Source organism: Pezoporus occidentalis, unplaced genomic scaffold (genome assembly GCF_034315485.1).
Source record: "Pezoporus occidentalis ecotype Australia unplaced genomic scaffold, CSIRO_AGI_Poc_V1 ctg19, whole genome shotgun sequence".
NCBI lineage: Eukaryota > Metazoa > Chordata > Aves > Psittaciformes > Psittacidae > Pezoporus > Pezoporus occidentalis.
In genome coordinates this window covers 10,440,886-10,453,540 of record NW_026913748.1, presented here as the reverse complement: position 1 = coordinate 10,453,540, position 12,655 = coordinate 10,440,886, and the positions used below count along the sequence as shown (strand labels likewise).

At 39.1% G+C, this 12,655-nt stretch overlaps 1 protein-coding gene across 1 annotated transcript in view; it reads right to left on the bottom strand.

Annotated features, from left to right (window-relative positions):
* The window catches only part of PIK3C2G (phosphatidylinositol-4-phosphate 3-kinase catalytic subunit type 2 gamma), a 206,402-nt gene that overhangs the window by 16,323 nt on the left and 177,424 nt on the right, over positions 1 to 12,655 (bottom strand). The window contains exon 31 of the mRNA XM_062616746.1: positions 6,970 to 7,064. Within this exon, the coding sequence (XP_062472730.1) occupies positions 6,970 to 7,064 (95 nt within the window). The remainder of the gene's footprint in view (positions 1 to 6,969; positions 7,065 to 12,655) is intronic.

Below are 12,655 nucleotides of genomic sequence, written 5' to 3'. Positions count from 1 at the left end.
GAGAAGGATGTGTTCTAGAATCCTGAACCACATGCTGTATTACTATCTTTAAGCCATTTAAACTCTCCTTTTTTTGCATTGATGAAAGAAGTCAAGGTTCAGTCATGCTTTAAAATTGTATTATTTTACAGGTAAGTGATTTTTGTACAGAGCATAGAATGCAGAGAGCAGATTTCATGAACAAGTCTCCGAAACTTTTATTCCAGAAATGACACCAAGCGTGTAAAAGAAGGTGAATTCCATTGCTCTCAACCCTGCTTTATCGTTGTGCTTGGAACACTTAATTTTCAGATAAATATTTAATCGCAGATTCTATGACACTGGCTGAGATAAGACTGATCTAGTTTGGGCCTTAAGAAACATAGATCCCAGAATTTCTTGTCTCTTGAACAAAGCACAGGGGAGAACAAAAACTTAAGACAAATCCCCATTTCGCTTTTCCTTTGAAATCACTCCAGATTAACACCATTGCTTGCTGGAGGGCATGAGAAAAAAATTAGCCTTTGTGAAAAGAAACATAAGCAAATGCTGCTGTTCTGTTTCTATCTTTCTGTCACATACATACACTTTTCTCTTCTTGCCTAGGCACAGCTAGTAAGGGAATATAAAAACGCATAAAGAAATTGTGACACTATTATCAGTGTCTTCACCCTACTTTCCTTTTCAGTTTCTTAATTATTTAAGGAAATATATATATATGTCAGGTCCAGACTGTTTTAAATTTCTCAAACTGTACAGAGATTCCCTCCGCTTTCCTTTAGATTATTCTACAGCTTGCCATTTCCCTTTGTAAGAAAGAACTTCATTATACAATGCATGCAATTTCTGTTCCTTGATTACCTGCCATGATTTCTACTGACCCCATTGCTCGATGTTCTAAATAATTCCTCTTGAACCTTGCTGTCTTTTCCCTTAAATATCTGCACAATTGACTTGTGTTCTTGTTAGTCTGTTCTTAACTAAGTTTAGTAACAATAAATAACTCCTTAAGAATCAATCACTCCCAAGTCACCCTACTAAGAACTGTTCTTTGAATTTGTATTCTAGTTTAAAATAAAAATGTCCTGAGAGAAATATTTTACTATCAAAGCCTTATAAAGATGAACGACTTTCTGCACCATGAAACCAGGATCTGGCCTGGCATCTCATTGGTATCTCTCATAGCAACCTCATGTCTCACCATTTGCTTGTTTTATCTTCACATTACCGTGAGATATAGATCTATATTTCCCTGAGGAAATACTTCTCCTTTATCCAAGCTGGTTGAAGGCTTTTGGAAGTTACTTTTATTCTCTTGATCTTGCTCTGTCTACCCTATTTTTAATGTTTTCTTCATTTGCAACCAGTGGCAAATTTAATTTATGTTCACCTTCATCTACCAGATCACTCACATTATTAAACAGAACTCACTCTTGAGTTTTGTTTTTTTCCCCTTATTCAACATCTATCAGCTATGCAGGGAATTACTTATTTAAAAATTAGCAGTTAGAATTTAGGGCTGAGGCAGTATTATGACTGTGACAGATTAAAGGGTTTAACAAGAAATAATAACAACTTTTTGTACAACAGAAATTTGTCAAACACCTTTCATAACAAATATATTGGAATCCAACAGTAATCCCTCTGCCACGAGAAACAGACCTCATCCGTTTCTAATTTAAACTACTACTGAGTAGTAGTACACTTTGTTTACAGGTATATTTCAGTCCAAAAGAGGACATAGTCTATCTAAGCTAATTTCCATTAAATTTTAATGCAAAAGCATTTTCTATGAATATAAAATTAAATCCAGAATCTATGATAAACTACTTAGCATAAGAGCTTTCTTTCCATAGTGTTTTACTCTATTTTTCTCTGCCAGTCTACAGAGAACTCCATCTGAATGTGTTATCTCCCTCCATCAGCCAAGCTACTGATTTCATTCTGTCATTAATACTTTCTGAATAACTTTTGTTCAGCTCAGAGAGAATTTTTCCACTTGTTTTCCAACCCTGGATGACTGACCAGGTTTGGCTTACCTATGTTACTTCCTCCCAGTACTTGTTGGGTGATCCATGGGCCACAGTAAAGCAAAGCAGGATGCACTCATAATATTCTGAAAGGATAATGTAGCTTTTATTTAATTGGCAGGCACTGCGTTGCTGGCAGGTAATATATTTTCCATTTTAACCTATATAATGATATTCATAAAGCATAAAAGATAGTGGGCCAATGAAAGGAATAATGGGAACCAACTGAGACTGAACAAAAATCCCCATCCCTGACTGACCTCAAGCTAGAGACAAAACCCAGCAAAGGCAGTGAAGCATCAACCTGTACTGTACATGGGAACTTCCCTACAGCCCTTCACCTGCAGGCTTAGAAACAGATTTCATCTCCATGGTTTAGGAAGAGCTTGGCTCTCACCTTTCTTCCCAACACATTTAAGCCATCATGTCTCACAACATTTTTGGAAGCCATTTGTACTCAGATGGTGTAGGACACAAAATGGAAAGAGGCTGGATGTCTGTGTAAGCCCAAAGCTGATTGCTAATCTGTCACCCACACATCAGCTAACCCAAAATCATTATTCACCGAGAGTACTACATGACAGCTTTGGAGCTTTTCTAAAAGGAAAGCTGGAAGTAGTTTTGGAAAGTACTGTAGGAGTCTATTTTTCTTGCAGAAAATTTTCCCCCTATAAAATTAGTTGCAAGTTCATCACCCACACATGCTTTCCTGAATTCTTGCAACATTTTACATTTATTGGCATGAAGTTCAGGATTAGTTGGCTTTATTTCTCCTCCCCACTACCCTGAGGAGTTATTCCATCCACAAGAAGTAATGGGCAAAGATGTTTAGCAGCGAGGATTGGAAGTTTAGCTGCTTATCTAGAAAAACAGGGCATGCCTGAAGTCATGGCAATGAAGTCAGCAGACAAAGGAGACTTCCTCCTGAGCCAGTACTGAACACTGTTCCCTTCTGGCTCTCTGTGAAGCAGAAAAAGAAATATATCAGCCAACCTTTTCTGAACTTCAGAAAGGGCTATTTCTTTTTCCTCTGGTGTCTTCTTGAGAAGATGAACAAGCCCAGCAGTGCAGCAGTAGATAGCCTGGCTGCTTCTGGCTGTGCAGTACTAAGCTAGTACATAGTCTGTTCTGTGTATGATTTGGCATGGTATTGATATCCCCCATTCTCTGTGTTGCTTAATACAGATGAATGGAACTAGTCTTGAGGATTGAGTTCAAAACCTATGTGTCTTTCGATTTTCATAAATCCACCTCCACAGATTTACACAGATATAGGAGCCTACATTTTTAAGGTAGACTCTCGGGCTTTCTTCCTAGCAATACCCCTGTGCTCTTACTCCTGCCTTTCTGGGTATTGTGCTGCCACAAACAGGCTGTTTTTGTTCTTAGCTAACAAGTCCTTTTACATGCCAAAACAAACCTCCCCTGGTTCTCCTGTATCTTCCTCCTAAGACCACTTAGTGCACTTTGCCTGGTACTGTGATATTGTGTTTGTAGAAGCCTACTGTGTCTCATCCTCTCCAGCTGCCACATCTTCTGTGACCTCAGAGTCAAACTCTCCTGGTCTCACCATGTAACTCCTATGGCTTTCATCCCTACACAAAGATTTTCTTCTAGCCCCCCTTCACTTTATCAAGGTAATATTGGCTGTACTGCCTATGCATGAAGTGCCCGGTGTTGCATTGTCTGCATTTGAGTGGAGCAAATAATGCCCGAAGAAGCTGATTTGAAATTATACAATATATATGTTTGGAAAATTGCATTTTATTAGCACCGTGGCTTTTGTATGTTCAAAAATTGGATTTAAAGGTGTTTTTTTCCTTAGCAATCTTGGTGATGCCATTCAAATCATAAGTGAAAGCAGTCTGATGTGAGTCACTTGACTTGCAGAATCACAGGATTCAAATAAAACTATGAATTGCTGAGGAAACTCTTGAGACTGAAGCATCGTTAGTATCTTATAAATGTCTATTAATAGAACCCGTCTTCATTGCGCACCTAATCTTAAACCGTAGACAAACATTCACAAGCAGTCTTAACACCTCTCTGCTCAGTCTCTTTGGCGGCATTGCTGGTCTAGATGCAAGGATTTTCTCAGTGAAAAAATATAGCTTGTGCTTTACAGGAGGTTAGATTAGATTAATGGTCCTTTCCAGTCACAAAATCTATCAGGCTGTTCTTCTCTACTGTTGGTCTTTGAAGAATTTTTGATAGAGTTTTCTTCAAGTAGGACTGTCTTTTGTAACACCTGACTGGAATGTTGCAGTGGCAAGGGAGAGGATATTCTGAAGCAGATCTAGGGATGAATGACCTGTTGATCTGCAAGAAAACTGGCTCATGTGGATGCATTAGATCAAAAGTGCTTGCACTGTGGAGTCCATCCATGCACTCACATCAGACAGACCTCTGGCTTGTCTGCACCAGACTAATACTCTCTCAACTGCTATAGCATTTTTTGTCTCTGACATCCCACATGAATGGGGTTACCTTTATGAAAACGTCCTGCAAAGTAATAGCATTGTACTCTTCTGATTTCCTCCTTTAAAAAACTTATGTGACACTTGACAATGGCAATGAACATCACTAATGTAGGATTTGCACAGCAGGATATAGATCTCCTATTAAACCCCTTAGAAGTAAATATACAAATACTAAATAAAATTTATTTTCATGAATCGAAAGTCTCTATCACAGTTCTTGTCAGTTCTGTGAAGCTACATTTGGGATTAATTTGTTCCACTACAATTATTTTCACATCTGAACATATAAAATCCCTAAAAGAGATAAATTAAATGGGGAAGAGCAGCACAAAAATTATTTACCATAAATTATGAAATAAAACAAGATAGCAAAGTAATCTCCATGCAGATGAACCACTAAAATGTAATTAGTGAAACATTCCAAAAGACTGACTATGCCTGAAATACCTTTAACATATCTTGAATAAGATATGATCTTGGCATATTTATAAAATCCCTGTTCAGCTCAACCAAAAAAAGCAAAAAAGGGAAAGGGGAAAGAGGAAAAGGGGAAAGGGGAAAAGGGGAAAGGGAGGGAAAGGAAGAAAGGGAAAAGGAAAGGGAAAAGGAAAAGGAAGAAAAGGAAAAGGAAAGAAAATGAAAAGGAAAAAGCACGCCAGAGAGATTGCTCTATGTGACTAGAAAGATGAGAAGATTACTAATGGGATAAAAAACCTTATAAGTTACTAGTCTGAAGGCAGTCCAGTATCACAGCACCCCAAAGCACTACTATTTCATATTTCAGATCAGATGACAATATATGGATAGCCAGATGGAAAAAGGAATTGAAAGCCCAGGATTTAAGAACACGATTGCCTAAGTTAGGGTTCTAAAACAATGACCTTATTTTTGAGTCATGAATCATTGTTTGTCTTTCTGAATTGGACCTTACCACTTCTCTGAAAGTAGGATTTAAGTCACCTACTTTCAAGAGTGACACCATAACTTAAGGTTGTATTCTCCCTTTCCATAATAATTGCCTGGATTTTATGTTTGCTAAACATAGATACTATGCTGTAATTTATTTTCATTTAATTAAATGGATGGAACTTTCTAAGTTAAAGAACACAGTTAGGAACCTATAGGTTTTAAATAATGGAAAGAAGGAGAAAGACTATTTCTGACATCTGTGTCTCGTTTGTATGCATCTCTACAGCACCTGCCTGGACTCACAGTGACATCATCAACATGGCAATCATTTAAATATACCCCTCCCACCAACTAGAACTTTAACATATGTTCATCAAAGTCACTTACCTGTAAAATGCACAACAGGAAAAAAAAAAGTGGGGTTTTATACTATATCCAGGAGGCAAAGTTTGTATAAATTGGACCTGTCAGTAGAGGCTGATCTTACCTGTCAAGGTGGCACACATAACAAAAGACAGGTCTCTCAGGACAGAGATGTATTGGATGTTATAGACCAAAATGAACATGCTTGAATTGCAAATCAGAAGCTGAAGCAGCCAATAGAGAACAGCTGGAGCTGTGTAAGCCTCATGTGTCTCATACAACTAATTAAACATTCAGCCTCATTTCATTACTGGCTGGTGCTCACATAAGCTCTTCAGTTTGGCCCCATTTTGGGAAAGCAATTGTAATCCAGTTTGGGATGGAGGTGGCATCAGTGTATGCAATGAGAACCCGCAACAGTTAATACATGCTTTTAGCTCCTAGCTAGACAAAGGTAGAGAAGGATCTCTTCTCCACAGCCATTACCTGAGACCTGAGCCACTGGGAATTCAAGAGCACATCTAGGTGGCCAAACTCATTATGAAACAGCAGACGTGCTGCTTCAGCCGAGAGCTCACACACGGCACCAGCTACAATCTCTCAAGACATCCTCATGAGCCAGTTTTACCTGTCTTGTGCTGCAGGACTGCTGCCAGCTTCCCCCTCTCATAGTCTGGCTCCAGGAACATACAGCATTTACCACTTAGCCTCGTGACAGAGAGCATCTTACAAAGCTGAGCATCACCCCACCAAACTACATTGCTTCTTAAAGTACACCACTCTGATGAGCTCGTCCCTGCTCATTGATGTCATGCTGGACTTGAGAGAAATGTATGGATATACAATCAATAATGCCAGACTGATAGCCTACAAAAAGTCATGCTACTGCACGATGCTTTTTTTCTGTCTGGTATCAAAATGCATCAGCTGAAAGGGCCAAAATAGTGATACAAAAAGGTTTTCTGTGTAGCCTGGAAAAGGCCATTACCAACCATTCAGGAAACCCAGTTTCTGTTATCTGTGCCATCCCTGTACTGAGCGAGCTCAAAGGAAGAAAACAAGTGTTAAATGATGACAGAACAGCACTGTCATTATTTTGAGTTAAAATTAAGTTACCCTACAAAGGATGTTTGAGGATTAATGTTTTCACACTACTCTGCAAATGCACGTATTTATTATAAGTTACAGACTGTGATAAAAATACTCACAATATTCCTCATGTGTTTCAACATTATTGTCAGACGGGTGCTCTCATAGGATATGACTAATTGTACTCCAGGCTTATGATCAGTTGACTGAGGACCTAAAAAAGGCCAAATAGTTTCATTTTAGAGTTAACAGCTTAGCAGAAGTACATCTGTAAAATATTGCACTACACAGGAACTAATACATAAAAAGAACCTACTGTGTGCTTAAAGCAGAATTGAAATTAGAAAACATGGATAAAGAGTGTGGTGGAAGAAAGTGGTCTGACAGGAAGTGCTCAATTTTTATACAATGACAGTGAGTTTTTTTTTTGTTTTCTAATTGCCATCAATCTGATTTTCAGTGGGAAATTTATGCTTGAGTAACAAATAATTGAAGGGGGAGGGTTGGCAATCATTCATGGCGCGAGGCAGTATTGTTGCAAGTCTTCTGTCTGGTTAAAAACATTGTCTTTTTTCTTTTATTCTTCTCCAACAGAAATTAAAAAAAAAAGGCAAAAAAGCAAAAAAGAAGGCTTCCAGACAAATTCCAAAACAACTGTTATAGAAACAACTTTTATATCTGTCATATATAAATTCTCCCTTCTTCATTCTGTATTTTTTCTGTTCCAGGCTGCTTTTCATGCAACCCATTGCTTTCATACATTTTTCTACTAAGATGCATTTACAGAGTTTGATTATGTTCCCACTGAAAAAAGAATCAACATTTTTCAGTTTCCAAGCCAGGAAGACCAGTCTCAGAATGTGGAAGAAATGACTAAGCATATCCTGTTCCTTCTTTCTGCTGGAGGCACTGAGCCAGCAGTCTTCACTGCCAAAAAGGTGTGTCCTTGAAGTTGGGTAAGTAATGTGAATTACCTGCCCCACAGAGACAGCAGTGGAAATACAGAAGGCTTTCACCACAGTATGCCAGGTAATGCAGAACTCAACAATCTCTCCTCAATATCTATCTGACCTTCTTACTTTGCAGTGTTAAGCAAGGAGGAGGGTGGACATAAGCCATTTTGTGCCAGTTTTGTGCCTGTCGTGGTTTAAACCCTAGCCAGACAGCTTGTTCACTCACTCCCAGCGAGTGGTCCCGGGCTGACAGCAATCGAGGGCCCACCCCCCCTGCCCTCGGGGCTCTCCCCTTCCCCGCTCCTGGAGGAACGGGGAGGAAGATTGAAAGAGTGCAACTCCCACGGGTTGAGACAAGAACAGTCCAGCAACCAATGTACAACACAAATCACCACCGCTACCACCAACGACAACAATGATAAGGGAAAATAACAAGGGAAGAGAATACGATACCACCGGCCAAGAAACGAGTCCCACCCGGAAGCCTGTGTCCTTCCAGGTAACTCCCAGTTACCCCCCGCCCCGGGCATGACGTGCTGTGGTATGCAATACCTCTTTGGCTAGCCTGGGTCAGGCGCCCCGTCTCTGCTTCCTCCCGGCTTCCCCTCCTCCCTGGCAGAGCATGAGCCTCACAAAGTCCTTGGTCAGGGTAAACATCACTTGGCAACAACCGAAAACATCGGTATCACCAGCACTGCTCCCAGACTGGAAGTCAAAACACAGCACTGCACCAGCTACCACGAAGGAGACACATGACTGCTACTGCTGAACCCAGGACAGTGTCTCTCTCAGTTTGAGACCTAGGGTTATCCACATGTGGTCATCATCAAAAACAGTCCATACGCTGCTGTTTGAACTATACTGGTTTTACTTATGCAAACAGGGCTTCATTCAATTAGACCAAAGACGTGTTACAACTGTTATTATATATTCACCGTACTGAGAAATAAGAACTCCGTCCTGCTAACCTTATAATACAATAGTGATCTCATGAGCAGGGCTCTGTTCTGCCTGCTTCCCTGTTAAAGAAGTAGCTAACCTTGAGACCTCAGACAGAAAAGTCCTGCTCCTCTGCATGCACACTGGGATCTGCCACTGACACACCAGTCTTAAACCCTCTGCAGGGTGAAGTAATGACATGAGACAGAACAATATAGTCATTATTAATTCTTTAAATAGAAACATATCTTTTAAGGGGAGGAATGAATGAGAAAGGATGATAATGAAAGAGCTACCATCACAAGCAAGGGTTATGCACTAGCAAGAAGAGTCTTTTTAGAGAGTATCACTACTGTTCATCCTCAATAGCAAACAGGATTCCCATGTCTTCCTTTCAGCCTTAGCAGACACCTGTGAACTCTCTGTCGTGCTCTTGCTCTCTTTTCCACATGTACATTGCAGCTCTTACAGTCAGGGTTGTAAGAGCAAAAAAACACACTCCCTCTCCTCTGCCTTTACTCTGTTGTTCAGCAGAGGGGAAGTTATAATAAATAAGACATGTTGTCTGTATTTTTATGAAGTAACCAAATATCTAACTTCTGGCGTGAACAGAGGCTAAAATAACTTCTAAGCTGATAGAATTACAGTGGTGTCATGCACTATTGACAACCAGAGAGCTAGTGCAATTGTCATTTATCCTAAGGAAAGGAACTAAAATGAATTAAAAATAATGTAGTGTGTACATACAACTGCCATAATATAATTTTTCCAGGCAGCCTGGATATCAACACTTCCAAGTTTCTGATGTTTGAAGTGGATTTTTAGAATACAAATCCACCTCCAATTTCTTCCCTTTAGGGACTACAAAAATACATGTTTAATAACATCCTAATTAGAAAAGGGCCTGAAACAGACTCCTAAAGAATTGAAATCTTACGAAGAAATCACTAAGCTGGGACTTGGCAGACTGAGGTGCAGTTCTTCATTTGTCATTCTCCTCTAGGAACTTTGAAATATCACTTAGCCAGACTATACTCGAGTTCATTTCTTGTTGTACACAAAGGAAGGGAGAGAAAAGGCATGAAAACTCCATGAACAAGACAATGCTGAGTAACAAAAAGCCCACAAAAATTGGTTGTTCCTGCCATCATGCAAAGACATTTTACCATATGTGGGTTTTCTTTTTTTTTAAAAGTTGTGAGTTTTTTTTTTGCTTTAATTTGCAACAGAAAATGTAGGCTCCTAGGTCATTAAACACAGCGTAACACAAGGGAAGTTGTGTTTTAACATATGGGCACAAAACATGTGCAGGGCTCTGTTAATTTTGTGAATTGCAGTGGGTCACCCTGAGTACTTTAGCAAGAGCAGTGGATTTCAGAGCTAAATTACATCATCAGAATTCAGCTGAACACTGTGCCTTTCCTCTCCCACCAGTAATACCAGTGTCTTTTTCTGCATTACTTAAGTTTTATAGTGCAAGTGCTCATATTCAGTCAAGGAATTTGGCATTTCTTTAGGAAAAAAAACAAATGTAAATAAGTTTCTGACCAGGCTGAAAATAATGAAAAACATGGGAGGGGAAAATGCATTTCTAATAGGGTGTGTAAAATGAAGTCTAAACCACACACTATGGGCATGACTATTATGAAAATATTTGCTCTTGCTATGTAATAAATTGAGTACTAATGGAAAAAATAAAACCAAAAATAAAAGGAAGGGAAAGAAAAAAAATAACAGAGTGCAGAGAATCTGATAAATGGAAGAAACTTCTATTGCTTGTATTTATAATAAAAGACAGTTACTGGTAGCTATATCCAACTGTTATATTTTAGGTTTTCCCACATTCAGCGCTAAATCATTGCCTTTTTGAAGTCTAGATGATTTTAGCTTCAAATCATAACAAAGTACACATACAATAATTACTTCCCAGCTTGGGCAGATGGACTTCAGCTCAGACCCTGCGTTTTTAGGAACTGTCATGCTCTACTTGTACTCCATTATAGGCAAAGACCAAATGCTAGTCTGTTGTAGATAGAGGACAAAACTCTACTGACTTCAGCTGAAGCAAGATTTCCCTCACAGGGATTGATTTTTCGCTCACTGGTGTCGATGTAAAAGCTGTCAAATGCCAAATGAGGACCCTGGAGCACTCATAGCATTTTTCTATATGAATTGTGCCTGTGTGTCCCAGCACTCTGCAGTGGAAGTCAGCCAGAAAACTGCAGAAAAACTCAAACACTGTGCCAGTTTATAATCTCTTTTATCAAGGAACATAAACACTAGAAAACTGTGGGTCCTTTCTTCTTTTTGAATGGCAAAATTAAGACAACTATTGCTCAGATTTCTACTGTGGATCTTCAGAGTAGTCTAGGATCACAGAATCATATAATGGTTTGGAAGGGACCTTAAAGATCACCTAGTTCCAACCCCTCTGCTGTAGGCAGGTACACCTTCCACTAGACCAGGTTGCTCAATGTCTGCATCAAAGGATGAAGTTCTTCTCTTTATCTAGGTGGTCTTTTCTTACATGATGGAGAACTACAAGCTCTATAATCTATCTTTTGTGCAATGTTTTCATTAGTAGCATTTTAAAATTAGATCTGCACTACACTTTGCGCAAAGCATAAGATGCGAAAAGTGAAGATGCTACACAGAAGATTGACAAAATCAACAGGAAAACTATTACTTAATAACACATTGCTCTTCACATGTGGACTGCAAAACAATGTTAAAATGCTAATTAAATATGCATAACAGCACTACCATTATGGGGTTAAGCTTTTCAATTTATTGTGGGCCCTCAGATTTTTCTTAGACCTTTCTTCTTAGTGGCAGCCTGTTTTGATGTCTGGCATCAAAGGGTACTGGACCTTTTTTTTTGGTTTCCCAGGGCCAGTGTTGAATGCCCCAGGCTAACCATCTGCCCGCTTTAGATAGATACAGCTTGGGTTTATAAGCCTCCAAGGTACCTGACTTCAGTGGTAAATACATTAACTAACCATCTCAACAGTTTCATCCTCCAATCCAGCAAGAGGTGTTTATGGCCAGCAAAACAGCATAAATGGCACTTAAGTAGGATTGCAACTTGTGGCAAAAAACTTTACATCAAGAATAAGCAACTGCAACACTACGTAACACAAATAAAATAGCCAATTCTGCTCAGGGACAGTCCATGAGGACCACCATTCTGCATGGAGAGGCACACCATATCTGTTTTCCTTTAAAAGGGCACAAAGCCAGTTTCTCTACTGCACTAAATGGACAGAAGCCATCTGAAATACATGGAGCCCTAATCAAACATGCCAGAACTGGACCTGGGTTGTGCACTGTTAAAACCAAGGGCAAAGACTTCATGATTTCATAACTTTGGCTAAACAGTCTGAATTACTAATATTTTCAGGAGATAGAATCTCAAGAGAAGAAAAATAAACAATATTGATATAAAAATGGTTTTAATACATTTTCTTTCTTCCTTTTTCTAAAGGGCCTTTATAGAAGGCTGTCTGTGAAATCATTCCTGATATCTGCTCTCACTCCCCTGTAGTGAGCTTGGTGTAATGAAATGCTGATAATATTCAGTATAATTCAGAATTCACCCCACTGGGCGTACTGAATCAGTATTCTTGTCAAAGTAAATTTAGCACTGATTTTTAATCTCTTCATTGCTTTGAGCACAGTACAAATTCATAAATTTTAATTTTTATTTTACTTTAGTAAGTGTAATTACCTACAACATTTACAAATTTAACCAGTGTAAGAGAAAGATGCTGCCTGATCAAAATTCATAACCTGCTTCTACTGGGCATTCATTTTATTTTATATTGATCTCCACTGAGAGTAAGATGATTTGCTTGCATAAAGGCTGAGAGACCAAAGAGACTCAGCCACAGTAACTCAACCCATCACTCGTGTT